Source organism: Pleurodeles waltl, chromosome 4_2 (genome assembly GCF_031143425.1).
Source record: "Pleurodeles waltl isolate 20211129_DDA chromosome 4_2, aPleWal1.hap1.20221129, whole genome shotgun sequence".
Classification (NCBI taxonomy): Eukaryota; Metazoa; Chordata; class Amphibia; order Caudata; family Salamandridae; genus Pleurodeles; species Pleurodeles waltl.
The window spans coordinates 512,741,525-512,767,803 of NC_090443.1; the positions used below are offsets into that span (position 1 = coordinate 512,741,525).

Sequence of the window (26,279 nt, forward strand, 5' to 3'; positions counted from 1 at the left end):
CAAGGCAGCAGGCCAACAGCAAGGCAGCAGTCCTTTGTAGAAAGCAGTCAGGTGAGTCCTTTGAGCAGCCAGGCAGTTCTTCTTGGCATGATGCAGGTTCTGGTTCAGGTTTCTTCTCCAGCAAGTGTCTGAGGTGGTAGGGCAGAGGCCCTGTTTTATACCCAAATGTGCCTTTGAAGTGGGGGAAACTTCAAAGAGTGGCTTCGAAGTGCACCAGGTCCCCTTTCAGTTCAATCCTGTCTGCCAGGGTCCCAGTAGGGGGTGTGGCAGTCCTTTGTGGCAGAGCAGGCCCTCCACCCTCCCAGCCCAGGAAGACCCATTCAAAATGCAGATGTATGCAAGTGAGGCGGAGTACCCTGTGTTTGGGGTGTGTCTGAGTGAATGCACAAGGAGCTGCCAACTAAACGTAGCCAGACGTGGATTGTAAGGCACAGAAAGATTTAAGTGCAGAGAAATGCTCACTTTCTAAAAGTGCGATTTCTAAAATAGTAATATTAAATCCAACTTCAACAGTCAGCAGGATTTTGTATTACCATTCTGGCCATACTAAATATGACCTTCCTACTCCCTTCCCATCAGCAGCTACCACTTCAACAATGTATGAGGGCCGCCCCAATGTTAGCCTATGAAGGGAGCAGGCCTCACAGTAGTGTAAAAACGAATTTAGGAGTTTTACACTACCAGGACATGTAAACTACACAGGTACATGTCCTGCCTTTTACCCACACCACACCCTGCTCTAGGGAATACCTAGGGCACACATTAGAGGTGACTTATGTGTAGAAAAAGGGGAGTTTTAGGCTTGGCAAGTACTTTTAAATGCCAAGTCGAATTGGCAGTGAAACTGCACACACAGGCCTTGCAATGGCAGGCCTGAGACAAGGTAAAGGGGCTACTGGAGTGGGTGGCACAATCAGTGCTGCAGGCCCACTAGTAGCATTTCATCTACAGGCCCTAGGCACATACAGTGCACATTACTAGGGACTTATAAGTAAATTATATAGTCCAATTGTTTAGGATCCAAAGTTACCAGGTTTTAAAGGGAGAGAGCATATGCACTTTAGCACTGGTTAGCAGTGGTAAAGTGTGCAGAGTCTAAAAGCCAGCAAAAACAGTCCAAAAAGTGGAGGGAGGCAGGCAAAAAGTTAGGGGTGACCACCCTAAGGCATGTCAGGTCTAACAGTGATCATATGTGCCCCGACCCCTGGCCAGTCCACAATTTTCTGAAACCTCATAAAAAATAGTGCAGCTCACTGTCAAAGGTTAAATCTTCTTTGCAGCATTCTTAATCTACTAATCCACCTAGCCAGATTTAGAAGACCTAACTGGTAGCGCAATACAAGGGGGGGGAAACGATATTGCATTAGAATGTGTGGTATACTGGTCACCACAAATTTTTTGTGAATGTATATGTATACAACTGCTTCGAGAGAAGATTGGCTCAATTGAGAATAAGAATGATATGATTGGAAGATGTAGAGGTTCTAGTGAGAATAACACGAAGGATAAAATTGCTCAGAGTCGCCTCACTCACACTAAAACTCAAGGTGCAAAGTGATTGGACTGCTAGGGTTCTAAACTTCACTCATAATGGTTTAGCCCAGGTGGATAGTCTGACTGGCGAACGGATGTGATAAAACAAAAGCCCACAATGGGTTGTAAAGTTGTGAGAAACGCCGCTTTCCTGCAAGGACGCTGATACACGGAACGCTGCATTACTTTGCAAGTAAGGGAAATAGCAATCAGAGGAGCGTGTGACAGATTTTGAATAGGTAAAAGGTTGTGACTGCAATGTAATAGGTTTATTGAGCAGGATTGTATGCAAACACACTGATTTTTAGGGCATTTGGATGCTGCTTTTAAGGCTGTAAAGTGAACACATTGGATACCAATGCAACAATATGAGTTATATGATGCTCTTTGGGGAAATGAAGGGTCATGCGCATACAGTGAAACTTTGACATGCATGGCAATGTCAGTTGGCTGAATTAAGAGTTATGAAGGAAGAGTGGTGTGCATATACTGTAATTCTTACTTGCTTAACAAGGATAGTCACGGAGTCCCTCCTTCTCTGCCCCTTATTTTTTAGATCCCACTTTGAGAGAATACTCGCTATAAGCTCCAATTACACTGGTTACATGCATCTTTTGAGAATTATTTTATGTCCATATAATGTGAGTATGCAAAATAGGTCTGATTCTTTAGATTATGTCAATAGGATCTGTTAGACTGTAATCTTGACATGAGGGGCCTGCTAGTTACCTCTTTGTGACGTTTTCCCTTTAGACCCCTTTTGGGGACACAATAGCCGTGGAATATTATATTTCTTCTGCTCGCACTTAACTACAAAGAAGCCATATGATCAGGTAAAATTAGTGTAACTTTGGCATGTTTTGCTTGTTACTTCTTATAGAGGCATGGCAAACATTTCTCACATTATTGAGGACTGGCATGGTTAGCTACAATGAAACAGCAAAATGCTGCAAAACAATACAAAAAACGATTTTAATGTGAGGAGGAATCTTGTTTTGTCTTTGTATTGTTAAATTCCATAAATGTCATGTGGCGATTCTTCAGGTTTGGGGGAGTCGTAATGTTTTTTTTGTGTCTACAAGTCTTGCATATATTTTGGGGGTCATTCTGACCCTGGCGGTAGACTACCGCCAGGCCAACGACCGCGGATGCACCGCCAACAGGCTGGCGGTGCATCCATGGGCATTCTGACCCGCGGCGGTATGGAAAACCGGCGGTGTCCCGCCGGTTTCCCGCTGCCCTGGGGAATCCTCCATGGCGACGCTGCAGGCAGCGCCGCCATGGGGATTCCGACCCCCTGACCGCCAGAACCTGGCTGGCGGTAACGGGTGTCGCGGGGCCCCTGGGCACTGCAGGGGCCCCCTAACAGGGCCCCACCAAGATTTTCAGTGTCTGCCAAGCAGACACTGAAAATCGCGACGGGTGCAACTGCACCCGTCGCACCCCTTCCACTCCGCCGGCTCCATTCGGAGCCGGCATCCTCATGGAAGGGGGTTTCCTGCTGGGCTGGCGGGCGGCCTTCTGGCGGTCGCCCGCCAGCCCAGCGGAAAACTCAGAATTACCGCGGCGGTCTTTTGACCGCGCAGCGGTATTCTGACGGCGGTACTTTGGCGGGCGGCCTCTGCCGCCCGCCAAAGTCAGAATGAGGCCCTTTATGTCTGTTTAGATGTACATTAATTAGGATGAAATGGAATATTATTTTAATGAAATAGTATACTTATATTTCTTTTTTAAAATGATTATTGCTTGGTAAAATGTATACCTGTATTTTTAAACTGCAGCCCTGATGAAGTTCTTTACAGGACGAAATGCATTGGCTAGGCTGAAGTACTGATTATTGATGAAATACTAATAAAGACATTATTACTGGAAGCTGTTTGGCTCCCTCCTCTTATATGGATTGAAAGAAGAAAAAGGAAAATTTGTGTGATTATTTTGCAAATTAATTTGTACTGTGAAATTAAGATTGTGTAGCAAATATCTCAAGTGCTCCCTCTCTATTGGAATTACATGGAAGGCTACACATTGATATATTTATCTTACATAACGTTTCATTTGAAGGTTGTCTTGTATCTCACAGTTGGTTTCATCATTGACTTTATTTAAAGTGTATATGTTCTGGTATCACAACTAACTGCTTCTATTTTCTCTTCATTTGCTATTATTGTTTGCCTATACTACTTTTCATGGATCATCTGCTGCCATCCACATTGAAACCCACATTGAAACCCCTTGCTTCTCCTACTCTCTCAGCAGTGTCCTAGAAGGAACAGACTGGGAACATAAATAAGAAGGGTTCAAAGGATCCAGCATTGCCATCTAAATGTTCGTTGCCTCTTACTGTGGAAGATCTAATAGGTGAAATCAAAAATCTCAAGTCTTTTGTTATGGACACAAATGTATCACTTCAGAGAACTAAAGAGAAATGTTCTAACCTAGACCCAAGAGTATCAGAAATTGAGCAACATATCAGGGACCCTCAGGATGTAGTGGATCGGGTTGACTCAATGTTGAAGGAAATACTCCAGCTCAAAAAGGACACAGAATATCTAGAAAACTGTAATAGGCATAATAATCTCAGAGTCTATCACCTTCCCGAAGGTTTGGAAGACTCAGGCATGACTTCCTACAGCTCACTAGTCCTAAAATTGTTCAGCTCAAAGATTACACCACTCTTAATATTCAGAGAGAACATGTTTTGTGTTACCACTTCAGTCCAAATCCAATCCTGCTCGCCCACGATGTATTATTGTTTACTTCCTACAAGATATTATGATGGTGCTCTCTGCCCCTACACAACATAAAGAAATGCTTTGGTCTGGCCAGGGGATCTTCCTTGCTCAAGATGTGGCTTTCTCCACGTCTCTTCGATGGAAGGAGTTCCTTGATGTACACCCTACACTTAGATTCATGAATTCTTGTTTTAGCTTCCTTCAACCCTCCCTCTTTAAGGTTATGTTCAAAGACAGGCCCTTCACATTTGACCACCTAGAGAACTTGAGCAAGTTTATCCAAACGCACGAAGATGAAGCAAAAGAACTTGGGAAGACTTGAATTATTTTGTTATCTTCTATTAGGATTCATGATCTGCTTGTTTCCTTTGGATGTTTTGCCCTACAAGGTGTAGCATGACTTCCTCTATTTTTCTATCGCAGGTCCCCGTTTATCATTGTAGTTGGTATGCTGTGTCCTGTGGTCCTATGTGTCTACCCATGTCTGCACCCTTCGTTGTTGGTATTTACAAGTCTTATTTTGGTAAGTATTCCTGTTACCTTTATTTAGGTTTCTCTGCCTTTCCAGTTTTTCTCGCCAGAGTAATGTCTCTTATATAATCCAATACATTTGTCTTGTATACACCTTTTTCTTAATTTATTATGGTTTTTCTTCTCCTGGGGGAGGTGGGTCCTCGAATCATCTGTCTCGCACTCCACCAGTCTCTCAGTTTACTGTTGTTGTTCTCATTTCTACTTGCATACGTATGGCTGAAGCTATCTGGCTTTTAGCCATCTCTTCAATATTTATCAATGTGAGTTCTTTCTTCTCCCTGTCCTCTATTTCTTTTCAGTTTACCCTCTCCGGTTCACCCCTTCCTTACTTTTTTTTTTTTGTACCTTTTCTCTCTCTGTCCTTTCTTACATAGCTTATTCCTATGGATTTTATCCTCATTTTCTTATCTTATAATTGCCTTCTGGATGAGCTCATTGTATTTTTATGAGTACTTAACATGTTATTATTAAGTGTAAGAATAATATACAAAGTTTAGATACAAACAAAATGTGTACATATTCCGCTGCCACATGAGACTTTACCCATGTTCTCAGCATTCGCCCAAGGAGGTACTCCTTCTCGGAATCACAGAGCTGCACAGCTCTTGGCCCAGAACTTCCCTGAAGTCCAACACAGCTCATTAAGGATACATTTACAGCCTTTAACCAGGGTGGCAACGATGGCAACAACTCACTGACCAGTTAGGTGGTTTGGTGCCACCAAAATATGAAAGCAGGGCTTTATTTATGGTCAACACTACTACCCAAAACCCCAGATACTACAAGTCACAAGAGATCATTTAACGGTTCCAGAGTGTCATTTGTGGAAGTTCATCCATTGACCTTCTCAGAGTTTGGTATAGTAAAGCATCTCAGCAAATATCACCAGGAGCATCCACAAGAGGATGGCAAAGCTGAACCAGGAGATGCCCCAGGTGTAGTTGTTTATAGCATGAACAATGTAATCTGAGCAGCCCTTTGCGTTGATGTAGTCCATATAGCCAGTACAACAGTCCTCTGTGTTGGTAACTGCAAAGTTGCTATCTCACTTGCAGCACATGTAGGGTCAGGGTGCATAAGTCTTCTTGTATGTAGTGTGGAATGCGGTGCTGTAGGAAATTCAGTCAACTGGACCACTGAACTCACAGGACTCTTTACCCATCATGATGTTGTTTCAAAGTCTGGTCAGTTGTCAGCCCTGTGTATCTTCAGTTGAGTAAAAGTGCAACATTTGCTTTAATATCACATTTGAGTTTATCATGTAGTTTCAGTGTGCGAAGGATGTGATGCAGGAGGCAGTCTCAAAGATGTAGATGATCAGCATTAGGACCAATAAAGTCATGAACACGGTGCAACTGCCCCATAACGTTGTGATGACACCATAAATGTCCAGCAAGAGGAATGAGACCCACCGATTAAAGCATCCACTCACAAGCAAGTAGGCCACCCTTCTCAGTCATGCCCAACATTGAGTACACCTTCTATGGTTCAGTCGTGGACCAGATTGTTTCTGCAAACAGTGCCAATCCATACATCAGGATGGTGACGTTGCCCAAGACGAGCAAAGCGATCAGACTGGGAGACCCCTTCTCTGCCATCTCTTCTCAACGCTCCTGGACACCTCTGAAAAACCTGTTCCTCGCTGCAATCTAAATCCTTTGAAATCTATTCTACACTATATTTTTCCTGACTATACACCATAAGTAACCTCTATATTGTTTCATGGAATGGTAAGGGTCTTCATAACCCATTAAAAGAACAATTTTGACACATTTATATAGGCTTAAGTGTCAGATTGCTTTATTGCAAGAAACCCATCTTTAGGAAAAATAAATTAACTCTTTTTTGGAAGCATTTGGTGGGTCATGTATATTTTGCTCTCCGGCAACTAATCACAAAAATGGTGTTAGCATTTCACAAATCTTTAAGCCTAGACATAGACAATGAAGTTAAAGATGATGAAGGTAGATGGCTCCTTTTGTCCATAAAAACGAACTATGTACTAATATCTATATGTAATTTCTATGGTCCCACTGGTACGGACTTACAATTCTAGGAAAAATTCTCTACTGTGCTAAATTCATGTTCTCAAGACAACTTTATAGTAGGCGGGGACTGAAATCCACCTATGGACCCTTTTATAAATAGACACTCCCAGTCCGAGTATTTTCCTAACAAAATGTAAAAATATTTTACAAAGGATATTCTCTCAGAAGGTTTGATCGATGTTTGGAGATCTTTCCATCATGACAGTATGTAATTTAACTTTTACTGCCCTGTATATCATTCGAACTCCAGGCTTGATGACATTTTTGTAACGCACAATGTTTTACAATCCACAATACAGGCTGAAATTTGCTTCATTCTAATCTCTGACCAAACCTCAGTCATAGTAGACATAGATATAATACCATAAAACACACGCTGCCTCATTAAAAGATACCACATTCGTAGAAACATTACAACAGTTCTCTCTAGAATTATTTAATCTCAATACAAATTCTAAATTATGTATGGGATTTCAACTTTGGTAAGTATTAGAGAGATCTTTGGGTGGGAGAGAGGGTTTCAAGACAGAAATCATCCTTGTCAGGCTGAATGTGCAGCTCAGTCTTATGAAAACTGGCTGCCCTGTGTAGTTTCTCATGGTATGAGGTCATGTCATCTGTGGGAGATGGTTCAGCCAGCTACAGATCAGGGTCGGTGTCTGCTGCGTAGGTAGTCATCCCAAGGGTCAGGAGCCTGGAGATCATATGGTGGATCATGAAGGTTGCAGGGGGATCCTGGGCTGTCTCTACCCACTGAATAAAAATCCCTGTGATGAATGTGTGTGAGGTTCCACAGGCAGCAAAGGGGAGGTCGGAATAAAAGGAGATGGTGGAGGAGGAAGAAGTGGTAAAGGAGGAGGAGGATGAGGCTTGGAAGGTCCAGGCAGTAGTCTCTGTCATGAGGCTTTTTGGGTGTCAGCTCCAAAGTAGGATTTAGGGCCTCCACCAAAGTCTGGCTCCTTTTGTGAGGGATGGAGTCCTTGGGTGGCTGGAAAGGCTTTGCAAGAATCCAGCCCATGCCCGGTTGAATGTGGCTCCTCTGTAGAGTGAAGTCAAGATGTTTCCGAAGCTGTTGCAGGAAGGGCTAGTCGAGCTCTTTCAATGATGGCCTGGATGGAGCCAAAGAAGATTGGTGCCCTGAGAGGCCCGAGGTGGATTTCAGGCCTGAAAATGTTGACTCCGAGTGCAGCTTGGAGGGCTTCTTTGGATCCAACGCTGAAGTGGCGCTGGATGTCGAGAGGTGAGGCATTGAAGCATACTTTTCACTGAGTGTTACAAGGGCATCGGGTGCGGCTTGGTAGTTCAATGCCGACCTTGGCCATGAGGCAGTGGCAGCACAGAGCCATCAGATGAGGCATGGGAGCTCGAGACTGGTCCCTCCGAAGGATGGGAGATAGTGGTATTAACTGCGGTCCACATCAGTGGGTGTAGCAAGCGCTGAGCAAGCTTGGGCCTTCAACTTCATTGTTGTATTCAGAGCCCCGATCTCAGTACCAAACTCATCCAGCTTCTGCAGAGCTTCTCCCTTGTCTCCAACAAAGATGTCTAGGGTGTCCTCCTCTCTCCAGCGCTGCACCATCGAAGCTGAGGCAATGCATTCCATCCTTCAGTTCTGACGTGTTTGTTGTGGAATGCAAGACACACCACACAGGATTACTCCTGTGTGCGAAGTGTGCGAGGGACAGGCATAAGTTACAGACTTCATGCATGTCCGTTTTGGGGTTCTAGGTGTGGCAAGTTGGGCAGAATCGAAAAAGGGGCCCTGTCCATTACATGGATATTCTCGGTTGTTAAAGTGATGGGAGATAAGGTGAAAACAAAGCTTATGTCCAACATATGATTGGAGTTTACTTGCACCACATGTGGACTTATTGGTCCTGGGCAGGAAAAATTGCAGGTGGTCAGGGCATCAGATGGACTGTTTTAATTAATGCAGAATGTCTGACGCTCTTACTTCTGGTAGATACCAATTTTGTGATAGATGTTCCATGGCTGTTTATCTCTAAATGAGACCCAGATCCTGTTACAGTTCAGTTGAACATGACTGAAGCATTTGACCTAAAATAAAATTCAAAGGTAAAATCTTACCGTTGACATTGAAGTTGAAGTTTTTTTTTGCACTGCCAGCGATATTTTCTGCCACACAGACATATCTGCCTGTATCAGTTATTTGAGAATTAAGAATCTAAGGATGAAAAACAGGCCTGGTGAAAATTTTATGATGGCTTAATAATTGGTGATATGTAATAGTAATGCATTTTTAAAACATAATAATATTTACTGATTTTTGAGGCACCCTAATTAAATATGTATTGCAAAAAGCACAATCAACTATTATGATCCAGTGAAAAGACACAAAGTAGCAAGCAATGTGCAATTATATTTGAAAAACAATGCTACTGTAACATTAAAGTTAGGAGAATAAAGGAAAGCATGACACATTTAAAATAAAAAGGAAAGCAGGATTTGAGATGTGGGTATTTTGCATGTGGCATTGTGCAAACTTCCAGTCAATACAGGAAAGAAAAACAGGATGGGAATGATCTGATTATTGTGCGGCAAACAACCTTATCGCAGCATGATTCTATCATGACCTTTAATGTTTCTTAAGAAAATACACGTAATTTAATCTATCTTTTCAATGTAACAAACATCCTTGCATTTTATGAGAATAAAAACCACTATGCTTAGCACGGTCTCTCATTAAAATGACTTACCTGTCACATCTGGCATGCCCTATTGTATCACAACACCAAAGAGCCCACACACCATGAGACTTAATGCTGGAAAACAAAATTTCTACACTTTTAAATACTGTAGTTGCCTGGGTGCGTCACACCGGTAGCTAATTACATCTGGTTATCTTTTGATAATCCATGGACTCCTTACAGGTGTGCGAGTCTGTTTGATTATCAGAACCATTAGAATGCATTAGGTGGTAATCTAATGGGTAATATTAGAAACTTCTCTGCTGCAAGGGCCATTTGGGTCGATGCCACCAACTATTTTATTTTTTGATTAACAATTAACATTATTGATTTAGTCAATGAAGACAGGAGAATGGAAATGGCACACCTGACTCAGGACAGCCTCTAAGTATCAGCTTCGGGAACACCGACATGTACAGGAGAAATATATATATATATGCCAATAGTGGTTGCGGGAGCCAATTTACAATATGTTGCCCAGCCACACCTTAGCATGCCCAGCCATCTTTCCCATCTCGCTCTAATGTAATTCAGATCTGCTGGAGCGTTGTTAATCAGCATTTTATATATTTGGGGCACCCCCCTTTCCCCACTGCAACCAACAATAGTTTAGCCTCCAACGATCTATAGTCTGGAAGTGTGTTAGTTTCTGTTATATGAGTCAGGGACACATGGCGAAGTTGGAGATACTTATGAAAACTGAGTGTATGAAAGTTGGTAGGCTGTCTGCAGCTCCTGAAAGGAACACATATGTGTTCCTTGCCAGATGTCTCCAAGTTGTGAAATTCCTGGCTGATCCCCTTTAGCGAAGCCCTGTAGCACTGCTGCCTTTCATTTCCAGGTACCTCCCCATAGGGGAGTTTGTTGGGTCAGGATAGTCGCCCATTGAGTGTGTCGCAGAGCTGCACGCCATGCCAAGAACACCATCCTGGTCCCCAATGCTAAGTCTTTGGGAATCAGCGAAATATAAAGTACATTAAGTATTTGAGAAAAGTTCAACATGTTAAGTTCATCTTTAAACACTGGATCGGACCACCCTCCTGTGAACCAATTATGCATAAAAAGTAGTTGCATTGCCAAATAGTAAAGATAAAGCTTAGTCATGCCCAATCCCCAGTCATATGGGCCTCTCTGACAATGCTACAGTGCAATGCGGTATCTAGTACTCTGCCAGAGTAAAGATGTTATGGTTTTATCAAAGGAACAAAACTAGGAGTGCTGCGGTGGAAATGATAAGATCTGTAAGATATATAGAAATCGCGGTAGGATCATTATTTAAAAAAATGCTATGCAACCTAAAACGTCTAGGGGAAGGGAGCGCCATTTCGGCAGATCTGTAGCCACTTGCTGTGTTAACAGCCTCAGGTTCAGGGACCAGGTTAGGTCGGGAAGGAGCACCACCCAGATACCCAGGTACTTGAAGCATAATCGCCTAATAGGTACTATTTTTTTCCAGGCAAAGCAGTCTTGTGTCAAAGAGCTCTCCAACCCCAGCGCCGGAAACAACGACATCACCCCCTCACAAGACCTCTGCGACTCACTCGCCTCGTTCTTTCACCGCAAGATCGCCGACATACACAACAGCTTCGGCGCACAAACCACGCACCCAACCACCAAACCGACGCCCCCCAACACCACCCTCCGCGCCTGGACCCCGGTCAGCACCGAAGACACCATCCATACGATGAACACCATCCATTCCGGATCACCAACCGACCCATGCCCCCACCACATCTTCAACAAGGCCGACTCCGTCATCGCACCCCATCTCCGGGACATCATCAATTGCTCCTTCAACACCGCCACCTACCCGGAGAGCTGGAAGCATGCCGAACTCAGCGCCCTCCTGAAGAAACCATCAGCAGACCCCACCGACCTCAAGAACTACCGCCCCATCTCGCTCCTCCCGTTTCCTGCCAAAGTCATCGAGAAGACCGTCAACAGACAGCTTGCCGCCTTCCTCGAGACTAATGGATCCCTCGACCACTCGCAGTCCGGCTTCCGAGCCAACCACAGCACCGAGACCGCCCTCATCGCAGCCACTGACGACATCCGAGCCCTGCTCGACAACGGGGAAACAGCGACCCTCATCCTCCTGGACCTCCCCGCAGTTCGACACTGTCTGCCACCGCACCCTAGTGCAGCGCCTCAGCAACATCGGAATTCAAGAGAAGGCACTAGAGTGGATCATCTCGTTCCTCGCCGGAAGAACCCAGAGAGTCCGCCTCCCCCCGTTCAGATCCGAGGCCACCGAAGTCATCTGCGGCGTACCACAAGGATCATCACTCAGCCCCACCCTCTTCAATGTCTACATGAGCCCCCTCGCAGCCATCGCACGCCATCACAACCTCAACATCATCTCCTACCCCGACGACACCCAGCTGATCCTCTCCCTCACCAACGACCCAGCCACCGCCAGAACCAACCTGCACGAAGGGATGAAAGACGTAGCCGAGTGGATGATGAACAGCCTCCTGAAACTGAACTCAGACAAGACGGAGGTCCTCATCCTTGGATCATCACCCTCTGCCTGGGACGACTCCTGGTGGCCCCCTGCCCTGGGCAGCGCACCCAAACGAACGGACCACGCACGCAACCTGTGCTTCATCCTGGACTCCTCCCTCTCGATGACCAGACAAGTCAACGCCGTCTCATCATCATGCTTCAACATCCTACGCATGCTCCGAAAGATCTTCCGATGGATCCCCACCGAAACCAGGAAGACGGTCACCCAGGCCCTCGTCACCAGCCGACTGGACTACGGTAACACCCTCTACACCGGAACCACGGCCAAACTACAGAAAAGACTCCTACGCATCCAGAACGCCTCCGCACACCTCATCCTTGACATCCCCCGACACAGCCACATCTCCGGACACCTGAGAGACTTGCACTGGCTCCCCGTCAGCAAGAGAATCACGTTCCGCCTCCTCACCCACGCACACAAGGCCCTCCACGACCTGGGCCCCAGGTACCTCAACAACCGCCTGACCTTCTACACTCCCACCCGCCAGCTACGATCGACCAGCCACGCCCTTGCCGCCGTGCCACGCATTAGAAAAGCCACCATGGGAGGAAGATCCTTCTCCTACCTGGCAGCCAAGACTTGGAACTCCCTCCCCATCCACCTCCGTCTGACCCAAGACCACCTCTCCTTCAGGAAGCAACTCAAGACCTGGCTGTTCGAGCAGTAGCGGTCCCCCCTCCCCCAGCGCCTTGAGACCCTCCGGGTGAGTAGCGCGCTATACAAATTTCTTGGTTGATTGATTGATTGATCGTGTTGGTGATAAGGGTAGTAGTACCTATTTCAAAGGATTCATTTGGAGCTCAGAGGCCTTTCGAATCATCTCAGTAGGTGGAGGCTACGTGGGCCACTGTCGACTGGGTCCACCAGGTAGAGAAGGACATCATCCCCATAGAGTGTTTTGCAGTCTTCATGGTCGCTTCCCATCTCCACCCCCTAAACAAAGAATCATTCCTGACTAGTTGTGCCAGTGGTTCCATTGCCAGGGCGAACAGGACAGGGGAGAGGGGGCAACCCTGACGGGTACCATGGCGAATGGGAAAGGCCTTGGATAGAGTACCATTGATCTGTAGCGGGTGTAGGAAAATGGCTCCTTGTTGCAGTACCCCCCACTTTTTGCCTGATATTGATGCTAACTTGACTGAGAGTGTGCTGGAATCCTGCTAACCAGATACCAGCACCATGCCCACAAAACACTGCCTGTGGCATAGGTAAGTCACCCCTCTAGCAGGCCTTACAGCCCAAAGGCAGGGTACACTATATCACAGGTGAAGGCATAGCTGCCTGAGCAATATGCCCCTACAGTGTCTAAGTCCATTCTTAGACATTCTAAGTGCATTGTGGCCATATTAAGTATATGGTCTGGGAGTTTGTCAAAATGAACTCCACAGTTCCATAAAGGCTACACTGAATACTGGAAAGTTTGGTATCAAACTTCTCAACATAATAAACCCACACTGATGCCAGTGTTGGATTTATTATAAAATGCACCCGGATGGCATCTTAGAGATGCCCCCTGTATTTTACCCAATCCTAAAGTGCAGGACTGACTGGTCTGTGCCAGCCTGCCACTGAGAGATGCGTTTCTGACCCCATGGTGTGAGAGCCTTTGTGCTCTCTGGGGCCAGAAACAAAGCCTGCACTGGGTGGAGGTGCTTCACAACTCCCCCTTGCAGGAACTGTAACACCTAGTTGTGAGCCTCATAGGCTCAGTCTTCGGGTTACAATGCACCAGGGCACTCCAGCTAGTGGAGATGCCCAGGCCCCGGACCAAGCCCCATTTTGGCAGCAAGTCCAGAGGGATAGTTAGGAAAAACAAGGAGGAGTCACCACCTCAGCCAGGACCACCCCTAAGGTGTCCAGAGCTGAGGTGACCTGCGTCCTTGCAGAATCCTCCATCTGCACCCGACAGGCCCCATGTTGCTGGTGGTGGGTGTTTGAGGTTAGCTTGAACCCCCAACAATGGACTACCTATAACCCGGAGACTAGAACTGTAAGTCATGTACTTACCTGTAATAACTGTACTTTATTTTCTTCCCCCAGGAACTGTTCTGAAAATGCAGTGTCCACTTCTAAAATAAGATATTCTGTTTTCTTAAAGCTGTTTACTTGACTAAAGTGAAACAAAGTTACACTGATGTCTATGCTAAGTACCTACCTGCAACAGTATCTACTTCTGAACTGAATCTTGTGGTTCTAGTAATAAAGTAACAGAAATAATATTTTTTATATAAACATCCTATTGGTCTGGAATTTTGTCATTTGAGTGTGTGTTTCTCCTTTTGTGTGTGTGTGTACAACAAATGCTTAACACTACCCTCTGATAAGCCTAACTGCTCGAGTACACTACCACAAATAGAGCATTAGTATTTTCTGTTATTGCCTCTGTAGAGCCTCTAGGGAATCCCTGAACTCTGTGCACACTATGGGCCAGATGTAGCAAACACTTTGCGAGTCGCAAATGGCGAAAATCGCAGCTTGCGAGTCTGCGCTCTGAAAAAATAATTTTGGGTCCAGTCACAAAGGGGAAGGGGTCCCATGGGGACCCCTTCCCGTTTGTGAGTGGGTTACCATCCACTTCAAGTGGATGGTAACTGCGACTCCATTTGCGACCGCGTACGCGGTCGCAAATGGAATTGCATACCACTGCGACTCGCAAATAGGAAGGGAACACCCCTTCCTATTTGCGACTCGGAAATGCATTTTGCGAGTCGGTTCCGACTTGCAAAATGCATTCCTGCATAGCAAACACGCATTTGCGAGTCGCAAACGGCGATTTTCGCCGTTTGCGTGTCGCAAACAGTTTGCTACATCTGGCCCCATGTGTATATAATTCCAGTCCACCGTATTGAACACCTTCTCAAAATCCACAGAAAAAAAGCAAGATCCCAAGGCAGTCGATGGCGGTGGGCCAAGGACATTTGAAGCCAACAGATACAATGGCGCGTACCACGATTCATCATGAACCCACATTAGTTGGGGTGTATAAGGATGAACAACACTCGTTTAAGACAGGCTGCCAGTATTATAGCAAAGATTGTGATATCTCCATTTATAAGCGAGATGGGCTGATATTCTGCCCACGCCCGGGAGGGAGGCTGGGTCTTTGAGATCACCACTATGGTGGCCATGTCTAATTCAGGGTGGGAAATCACCTCTGCGATCTACTTCTCCATATAGGGCGAGAAGTCTAGGCGCTAAGAGTTTGCGAAATGTTGCATAATATTCGGACCAGAAACCATAAGGTTCTGGTGTTTTTCTGGAGGCCATAGCAGAAATCAATGAGTACACTTCAGCACTTAGGATGGGTTAGTTCAGTATTTCTGCTTCGAAGACAGGTAGTGTGGGGAGGGAGACCTCATTAGGAAATTAGGCTGAGTTGTCGGGATCAACACCCAGTAAAGCAGTATAGAGTGAATGATAGTATCCAGCAAATGCTCTTGCACCTCCGGAGTGTGTGCACCTTGTTGCCCTTTAGATCCTCTATTTCAGGAATAATTCTGGATAGTTGGTGCTGGGATACCATCCAATAGAGTACTTTCCCATTCTTATCCCCCAACCATATACCCTGGACATGGATTTGCGCCACAGGTATTTAGACGCTTCCATGGATTGGTTAAGTATCGCCTCCTGAAGTAGGGCCAGCTGATGTGACTTTGCCTCCCCCGGGTGCATCACTAGTATAGTCTCAAGCTGAAGGGCTTGGGCCTCTAATTAAGAGATTTGTGATATATATGTGACCGCTCCTGGGATCAAACAAATCCTTTGGCCAGGCCCCTGATCACCGCCTTACTAGCCACGCAGAGATTTCTGGGAGATGGGACAGAACCATCATTAATGTAAAAATATGCCTACAGCTCGGCCTGCAGGTATTGAGTGCAGGCATTCTTTTGTAGGTGCCAGGCATTGGGACACCATAAGGGACGGGCTTCTCTCCCAGCAGAACCAACACGTGCAGTGAGGAACGCATGCTCGGAGATGCCTTTTGGAAGGATTTGAATATGGGTAATAGCACTGCAATCACCGGCTGCTGTAAGGATAAGATCTATTCTGGATTGTATGTGGTGTACTGCTGAGGTATGTGTAAACTGTTGGGCCCTCGGATGCCATGCTCTCCATACATCAGTCAGTCCTAGCGATGCAGACCAGTCCATTATGTGATGCGCTGCTGTACCTCTGGAGTTGGAGGGGGACCTGATGTGTCTTTCTCTTGGTCAGCGACTGCATTAAAGTCACCGACTATCAGTGTCAGCCCATGAGGTAGATATAATAGTGCCGCCGGAAGGTCTCAAAGACAGTCCTGCACTGCTGCTGGGGAGACATGAACACTCACTATATTAAGCGTGTGACCCTCTATTGTGTCCGTTAGACTGACATATTGCCCATGTTGGTCTCTAGCAACCTCGTCAACCATCGTAGGGAAGGAGTGCCGCAGAAATATTGGCTACTCCCCTGGACTCCCGAGTAGTAAACCTTGTATGGTAATCTCGGTCATATCATCGTTGGGCCAGTAAGGGGCAGCACTCCCCCATCAGATGCATTTCTTGCAACATGAGTATGTCTGGGCCATGTCACTGGCCAAAGGTAAGGACTGCAATACTTTTTATCTTGTGCAGGAGGCCATTAACAGTCCAGGACATAACTTGGAAAGGTCTTACCATTTTATGTGTGAGAATGCACAAAGTAGTTCAGGGGGGACGGGCCATGGAACCCAATCCTGCCGCTCAGTGTCAAATCTGTGGAATCCTCTAGTGGTTTATGTACCCGTAGAGTTGTGTCTGCCTGTTAAAGGTGTATGTTCCTAGCCGTGCAAGTTTCAAGGAAAGTGTGTCGAACATATACCCAAACAAACAAAAGTAGCAACTTGTCAACCATCTTATATTCCCCCCAATTTCCACCTCTCCCCACACTTCCCCCAGAAGCATCTGTCGCCCATATATAACCAACAATCTTTAGCAATCAAACTATCAAACCAGTGGATCGTTGGTGACCCCTCCATAATGCAGGATAACAATCAGCATCAGATCAGCTTAAACGTAACATATCTTCTGTGCACAATTAGCAAGTAGCAATTCTCTGGTGGCAGTTCCAATACAAACATTAAATTATGGGGCTTTGGGACAAATTGAGTCTTCTCGATATCCCAGTCCACTGGGACTATCCACGTATCTGGGAACATGGTAGTTTCCACTGAGTCTTGGGTCTGAAATCAGCGCATCGTTGATTGATTTGAGATGATTCAAGAGGGGGACTATGCCCAGGGGGTGCCAATGGCTGTTCCTCTGTAAGCCATGTGCATGCCGAGGTCAGGATTTGAAAGAACCAAGCTTTAATGTAGACCATCCTAAGACGAGCTGGGAAGAGGAAACCATATGGTATTCGCATTGCTGTGAGCTTCTGCTTAACAACGAGGTAAGACCTACGTTGTTGCTGGACTTCTTTTGTATAGTCCCGGAACAGGAGAACCTTAGCATCCCTGCATCTGAGATCTGTGCGAGTCCGGGCTTCCTGTAGGATTGCGTCTTTGTCTCTGAAATTGAAACTGGCCTGGATGATGCTCCCAGGGGAGATCATGCCGACATTGCACTGTGAGCCCATTCAGTTGCAAACCAGGGTGACAGATGGGTCTCCGGCAACCAGGATATGAACCAGCACTCATGGAAATCCGCCATTGGTCGGGGGACTCCATATTTTTAGGGATGCCGATGATACGTACATTCTTCTGCCTTGATTGATTTTTTCCGTTGTCTGCAAGGCGATGTAGTTCTGAGGTATGTGTCAGGAGGGTCGCTACTTGAGATTTAAGAGTTTTCAGTTCATCCTCTATGTCAGATTCACGTTTCAGCCTCTGTGATCCTAGCGGCCACATTAGGGAGGTCTTGGTATAGTAGCGCCACATCCACCCTGACCTCCCCTATCTTCTTTTCAACCACCTCCCGTGAAGATTGAATCGCCTGGAGGATCATGACCAAATCAGCCTTCAACTGAGGTGTTGTTCCAGCTTTTAGAAGGTGGGGTGGTAGTGTACTACTCCATACGTGTTTGGGCCATGGAGGAGCGAGCAGCTTTATCCTTGCCCATGGCCGCTGTAATCTGAGCCCTACATGTGCACTTCAATAGTTCAACAATGCAGGCCGCTTGTCACTCCTCTCCTTCACACGAGGTGCTGAACTCAAGAGGAACCGGCGGTGTCCTCAATCAATGGGCCTACATGCCTGCCTAGGTGATGGCCATGAAGGTGTGTAGGATGATCTGGTTGAGGGCAACTTTCAATATAGCATCCAGATGGGGAGGCGCGGGCACTACCACACCTACTGCATTTCTCAGGACCCAAAGTTGAGTTGTGTGCCCCACTTCCTCTGAACAGCACCCCAGCATCAATTTCAACCCGGTCCCAGAAACAGTCCCAGGAGGCAGACTGGGCACGACCTCCCACAAAGATAGTGTCAAACCATACAAAGGCCCATAGGTTGCCCTCTGCAGTCGAAGCACAATCAAGGATGAGTTACTTAAGCTCCCCACATGCAATGCGCCTAGGCCTTCAGAGTCTAAGTCCTCATTGGTATTGTGCCCTGATCTGCACCTTTTGACTTTCAGGTTGCAGCAGTTACTTACAGGACTCCCCCAAGCACCACCTATTTAATCTCAATGTATTTAGATGACATTACTTCTTCATGTCCAAGATCCCTCTAAAAAGTCTTCCTATCACAGGTGGAGCTAGGTGGGATGCCAACTTTGGAGAGGTAATATCAGATGATCACTTGTGTTATTGCGGCCCGAAAGGGAAAGATATCATTCAATAGTAGGCACAAAATTGCACAATTTACATTTCTTCACTGACTACATTATACACCTTGGGGATTCGAGGCAATGGAGTAGGAGGTAAATCCTGAGCACCCATGATGCCATGCTGACCATGCAGATTGTCTACATTTGACCTGGCTATGCCTACCTTTTCCACAATACTGGGCCCATGTCTTTGAAACTATATTCAGTACAACTTCCATAGTGGTTGCTGTTTCTTCCCTTATGGCTTACTAGGTGATGTGAAGATAACCTAAATATAACAGCAATTTAACCATTGTGTTTTTCAGTGAAGGTCTATGTTTTTTTTTTATGTAAAAGAAGATGTTAATCTCTGTGCATCGCGTGGGATTGGGCCTGCACCCACCAAGTCATCTGGGGATTCAGGGTGCCCCCGGCCTTCCTCTTATATCTATTTTCTTTTATTTTTAGAACTCAAGGACCGAGTCCCTGAGACTTAACATGGCAGTTACAACTTTTCCTTCAGATGGTAGCAAGCCAATCACAATGCATGGCTAAGCATGCTGCTCTGTTGCAGATCCACCGCATATCCTCTGCCGCATACAATATACAGTTTTTGAGCCTTAATTTCTCAAAAACTACTGAACAGATTTATAGAAAATCACAAAAAGCATGCTTTATGGGCCAATATCTAGCTTTCTGGCAAATTTGGGTAAAATCCGTTCAGACGTTTGACCTGAAGCTGTGTGTAAATTTCCTATGGAAAAATGAATAGGGAAAACACATTTTGTGACCACCTTTTTCTTGTTCCCTGCTTGTTGCTTTTCATCGCGTAAATATCTCGTGGTGTTCAGGCTAATGTTGGATGGATATATATATATATATATATATATATATATATATATATGTATAAATCCAATATTTCCTTATCCCATTTTAAGGAAAAGTCAAGACACCTTCGAATAGTTGCAAAAATATATTAGCAATAACACGAAAAGACTTCCTCCCAACGCGTTTCAGCCGTAGCCTTGTTCACAGATGGGGAAGTCTCAATTCAACATGTATAAATACAAAATACATAAACATAAAAAATTGACTCAACCTCCGAAACATACTAAACACTTGAAACGGTGGGCGCCATCTTGTAAGTATTCATATACACAGTAATTCATGTAAATACTGAGATCAATAAATTGAATAATCCTATTGGAATTATAATTCATTCCAAATACACTATACATTCATAATCCATAGTCAACCAGATCAATTTATGATGAGAGGAAGTCTTTTCACTCTTACTTTCCCACCCACCCAGCCAATGCGACAAACATCAGAACAAAGACATATAGTGGAGCACACACAGACTCAATTGCTAAAGCATCTACAGGGAGTGCAGAATTATTAGGCAAATGAGTATTTTGACCACATCATCCTCTTTATGCATGTTGTCTTACTCCAAGCTGTATAGGCTCGAAAGCCTACTACCAATTAAGCATATTAGGTGATGTGCATCTCTGTAATGAGAAGGGGTGTGGTCTAATGACATCAACACCCTATATCAGGTGTGCATAATTATTAGGCAACTTCCTTTCCTTTGGCAAAATGGGTCAAAAGAAGGACTTGACAGGCTCAGAAAAGTCAAAAATAGTGAGATATCTTGCAGAGGGATGCAGCACTCTTAAAATTGCAAAGCTTCTGAAGCGTGATCATCGAACAATCAAGCGTTTCATTCAAAATAGTCAACAGGGTCGCAAGAAGCATGTGGAAAAACCAAGGCGCAAAATAACTGCCCATGAACTGAGAAAAGTCAAGCGTGCAGCTGCCACGATGCCACTTGCCACCAGTTTGGCCATATTTCAGAGCTGCAACATCACTGGAGTGCCCAAAAGCACAAGGTGTGCAATACTCAGAGACATGGCCAAGGTAAGAAAGGCTGAAAGACGACCACCACTGAACAAGACACACAAGCTGAAACGTCAAGACTGGGCCAAGAAATATCTCAAGACTGATTTTTCTAAGGTTTTATGGACTGATGAAATGAGAGTGAGTCTTGATGGGCCAGATGGATGGGCCCGTGGCTGGATTGGTAAAGGGCAGAGAGCTCCAATCCGACTCAGACGCCAGCAAGGTGGAGGTGGAGTACTGGTTTGGGCTGGTATCATCAAAGATGAGCTTGTGGGGCCTTTTCGGGTTGAGGATGGAGTCAAGCTCAACTCCCAGTCCTACTGCCAGTTCATGGAAGACACCTTCTTCAAGCAGTGGTACAGGAAGAAGTCTGCATCCTTCAAGAAAAACATGATTCTCATGTAGGACAATGCTCCATCACACGCGTCCAAGTACTCCACAGCATGGCTGGCAAGAACGGGTATAAAAGAAGTAAATCTAATGACATGGCCTCCTTGTTCACCTGATCTGAACCCCATTGAGAACCTGTGGTCCATCATCAAATGTGAGATTTACAAGGAGGGAAAACAGTACACCTCTCTGAACAGTGTCTGGGAGGCTGTGGTTGCTGCTGCACGCAATGTTGATGGTGAACAGATCAAAACACTGACAGAATCCATGGATGGCAGGCTTTTGAGTGTCCTTGCAAAGAAAGGTGGCTATATTGGTCACTGATTTGTTTTTGTTTTGTTTTTGAATGTCAGAAATGTATATTTGTGAATGTTGAGATGTTATATTGGTTTCACTGGTAATAATAAATAATTGAAATGGGTATATATTTTTTTTTGTTAAGTTGCCTAATAATTATGCACAGTAATAGTCACCTGCACACACAGATATCCCCCTAACATAGCTAAAACTAAAAACAAACTAAAAACTACTTCCAAAAATATTCAGCTTTGATATTAATGAGTTTTTTGGGTTCATTGAGAACAAATTAATCCTCAAAAATACAACTTGCCTAATAATTCTGCACTCCCTGTACTAGTCAGTCTAATATTTAGTGTAATCATATAGGTAATCTGATTAAGTACAAAACTTTACCAAAAAAAAAAAAATAACCAATATCACATATCAATACATAGACATCAAGGTGTGTATCAATTTTTTCTTTTTTACTGATTTGTTTAGCAAAAAATGCTCATTACAAAATTCACATTCCTAATTTCCAAAATTACTCATTTACAGACATTTGCATTTTTATTTATGGCCTCTGTTCAGTTACAGCCAGCCAAGTAGGGCCTTGCTTTTCCCCAGGATCCGCAAATTCATCCTGAATACGCAGAGGATCCGCATCCCTATAAATTTATATTTTTAAAACTCTAATATCTCAGAAACTACTGAACAGATTTATACCGAATCACAAAAAGCAAAATCTGTGTACCAAGATCTAGCTTTCTGCTGAATTTGCTGTAATTCTGTTCAGCAGTTTGGGCTGTAGGTGTGTCTAAAGACCCTATGAGAAAATGAATGGGGAAAACACATTTGGGTCCCCCCTTTTTCTCAGCCCCCGCTTGACAGATCACCCTGAAACTCTCAAGATAGCAACTGAACTCAGCAAAGTATACGTTTTGAAAATGTTGTGAAGATTCATCAACCAACGCCAAAGTTATTGTCAAAACAAAAAACACTCTTCCTGTGGATACTAGGTCCTTCCTATAACTACCTACTGGTGACTACCAGTAGGATATATATACATACCTATATGCAAATACATTTTGGAGTACATGGTAGCCCTATACTTTTAAAAAATACAGGGTGTCATCTTCACTTTAATATTAATATAACCAGGCAATGGAATCTCAGCATCGCATGACCGTCATCAAATTGACAGTCAAGCCTATTTACTGAAACCATATCCAAATTAAAATTACCTGAAGTGTTTCCCCATTTGAGAGAATTTTGTGTTGGCTATCTTCTTCCACGGGGTGGCCATCCTTCTGCCACAAGATCTTCGGGGCAGGATTTCCTGTCGTTAGGCATTCCATCACAGCTGTCTTGTTGACCAGTACTGTGATATCCTCTGGCAGCTCACCATCAGCTCCCTTGATGGATGGTGGCTCTGGACAGGTGAAGAAAGATGATGGTGAGGAATTAAAGGTCTTGTCATGTCCTCTGCAGTTAAGAAGCAAGCATACAGTTAATAAGTAAAGTCTCTGTTGTGTGCTCAACAATCTCAAACCCTTTAAACCAGATTGGGGGCATTTGCGTAGTACTGACTGAGGGCTTGGTTATCCAGTGGTGGCCAATAAGGGCCAAAACCATGTTAGAGTGAGTTCCAGGCTATCCATATGATATAAAATTGTGTACAATAAATCTAAATGGGAATTATTTATATATCCACCTAAAATCTGGCCTGGTACTGGTTCTTGTCGATCAATTTTGCCTATGCTTGACTTAGGACACATACCATGCATATTGGTCTTCCTGTTTCTAAAAGTGATAAGTATACAAACATGCCTTGTTTGACAAAATGCACAGAAGATAAAGGATATCTCTTTGCATGGGTACTAAATTCTTATCTCACCATGTTTTATGTAAAGGTCGATCTTTCCTCACTTCAACCACTGCAAATTATTACTTACATTTTAAATTGCACTTCCAGTGTGCAGGAAGTTGGATTCTGGTTGCAGTACCCACCCACCTTTTGCCTGGTTTTTGATGTAACTTTGACGTGCACTGGGTTCCTGCTAACCAGGTCCCCAGTACCAGCGTTCCTTTCCCGAAATAAGACACCTGCTCACTTGATACCCAAGTGGCCAGGCCTTTTAGCACCTCTATAAGTTCCTAGTAAATGGTACGCCTGGTACCTAGGGCATGGGTACTGAAGAAGGTCCCTAAGAACTGCAGCACAACTTGTGTCACTCTAAAGGACCCAGAACCAACCTCATGCAGACTAACATTGCAGGCTGCATGACAAGGTGCTCCCAAAAGAGAAAACACGACATGGAGCACAGCCTGTGTTCCATGTCCCCTAAACACTGCATGTAATATTGTAAGCCACCCCTACAGCAGGCCTTACAGCCCTAAAGCAGGGTGCATTATATTACATATGTGAACATCTATGCCCCTTCTATGTCTTGGTCGATTCATAGACATAGTAAGTGAACAGGGAAGCCATACTAAATACATATGCTGGAAACTGGTCAGTACAGTACAAGTTCCCCAGCTACATGATGGCTTCACGGAAAATAGGGATGTTTGGTATGAAACATCTTGTATTAGTAACCCCTCACTGATTCCAGTGATAGATGTATTAATACATGCACCCAGGGGCACCCTAGAGATGCCCCCTGACAACTTACCAACTGCTGGAGGGCTCACTGACTAGTTCTAGCCAGCCTGCCACCAACAGATGAGATTCTGGCCCCCAAGAGTGCGATCCTTTGCCCTCTGCAGGTCAGAAACAAAGCCTGTTCTGGCAGGGGTGTTATACACCCCTCCCAACAGGATGACCTGCAAATCTGCATTTCAAGGCAGGAGGCTTTAAAGAAGTCTTTGGTATGCAGATCTGACCTTCCTCAGAGGAAGATGCTGACCCCCCCCTGCCCCAGGGCTCATCTGACACCTGAACAGATGGAAAATTTAGCTATGCAGAAGGTGTGTTGCATTTCCAGAGTGGACACACCCCTACGGTGACCAGCCTGAAATGCACAGCCTTAGGGATTCCGTCATCTTGTGTGTGGTGGAATTAGAATCCCACCCAGATGCCGACATCCCAAAGGGAGTCGACATCTAGGGGTCATAGTGACCCCAAGGGTAAGCAGCCCATTGGCTACTACCCTTCACAACCCCTTGGCACCCCCTAAATTGAGTATTTAGGGGACCCCCCTGATTCCAGGAAAACAGATCTTCGCTGGACACAAAAGAAGGCGTGGACAAGAAGCCTGCTGACCCAAGAACCGAGGACCATGACTGACTTGGCACCAGCCCTGCCAGCCTGCCTGCTGCACCCAACCCTTGAGGATCAATTGGCCTGTCCTGCCACTGCAGCATCGAAGAAACTGGGACAGCTGCCTATGCTTTGCAAAGAAAGCCAAGAAGAAAGCCCTTGGAGCAGAGGAGCTGCTTCCCTGCATCTGCAGGCAACCCAGAGTAAACTGTGAGGACCGAGACCGCCAAATACCCAAAGCCAGACATCACCATTGCACCTGAGCCTCTTAGCCAGAGCTGAAGTGGGCCAATGGTGTCAACATGGTTCCCAGGCCCTCCAGAGACGAATCCCACCTTGAGTTTGTCCACTGTGGACTTCCCAACAGCATCTGCAGCCTGTTTCTGCAGACCCCACCCCCTTTCACTGCCTCCAGTGACAGAGAACTGACAGTACACTGCACCTCTGCACCCGGATGCCCCAGACCAAGGAGAAGAGGACTACCAGCGTCCTTACGTCCCCCAGGCCTGTGAGACCTGAGCCCACCTGTTGGTTCAGTCAGACTGGACCCCCAGTCCAAGCCTGCAGACTGTTTCTGTGGACCCCCTCCACCACGACGCCCACTGATGATGGTAAACTGGATGGTCCAAACTACCTCTGCACCCAAATGCTCCGGACTGAGGACAGGACCACTAGTGTCCCTATGTCCCCAAGCATCGCAAGAACTGAACCCCCTTGGTAGTTCACCTAGACTGGACTCTAAGTCCGCCCCTGTAGCATCATTGACACCAGACTGATCCTCAAACTGACACGAGGCACCCAACTCTGAACTGCACCACTGCACCCATCCACCCCAGTGTCTTCCCGAGGTGACGGTTGGTGTGGCCTAGGACCCTGCCCTCACCTTAAGCCCAGATGATTGGCCCAGTAAGTTGCTGTGAAGTACCCGTTTGCCAAATTCCTATCTCAAAAAGTCCTCACCTGATTCCGGTGAGCTTGGTATCCAAATTGATATAAAAGTATGTGTAATTTTTATAAATTGGTGTTTTATTTCTTTATTGAGTGTGTGTCTCACTGCCTTTGTTTGTTCTTTACATGCTTAGCACAGCCCTCTGATATGCCTAACTGCTCACCCACACTACCACAAAAGAGAGCATTTGGGATGTCATTTGTACCTCTGTTATTCCTCTGTGGTTTGCCTGGACTCTTTGCACAGTGTACCTCTTTTTGGTCAACTATATATAGAGCCAGCGCCCTACACAGTGCATAATACCTGGCTGAAGAGGTTTGAGAGGTCCAAGCATGCCTTTTCAGCCATCAACTATGGACAATATATAGTAGGATAAAAGTTCCCAAAGCTAGTAAATATTTGGAACTGGTACTATGTAACAGCTTTGTTCAGTGTTGGCTAATGAGTGCCAGATCAGTGCCAGAGCTTCAGTTCATCCACACAAGATAAAATTACATACATTTAATCTAAATGAGAATCTTTTCATATTCTGTGGTACCTGAAAAACAAGGCGCGGCTCAGTGCTACAAGGTCTTCACTGGACAACCCTTCTGCATACCAGGGTTTGAGTTGGTTATGAATGTAAAAAAAATGCTGAGTTTTGTACAGTA

The 26,279-nt window shown here is 45.3% G+C and overlaps 1 protein-coding gene and 1 pseudogene across 1 annotated transcript in view; both read right to left on the reverse strand.

Annotated features, from left to right (window-relative positions):
* Positions 1 to 26,279, reverse strand: part of HMCN1 (hemicentin 1) — a 1,093,576-nt gene that overhangs the window by 306,139 nt on the left and 761,158 nt on the right. The window contains exons 56-57 of the mRNA XM_069232006.1: positions 22,663 to 22,850; positions 8,936 to 9,032 (exon numbers count right to left, since the gene is read on the reverse strand). Of these exons, the coding sequence (XP_069088107.1) occupies positions 8,936 to 9,032; positions 22,663 to 22,850 (285 nt within the window). The remainder of the gene's footprint in view (positions 1 to 8,935; positions 9,033 to 22,662; positions 22,851 to 26,279) is intronic.
* LOC138293797 (uroplakin-1a pseudogene) lies at positions 5,647 to 6,397 on the reverse strand (annotated as a pseudogene).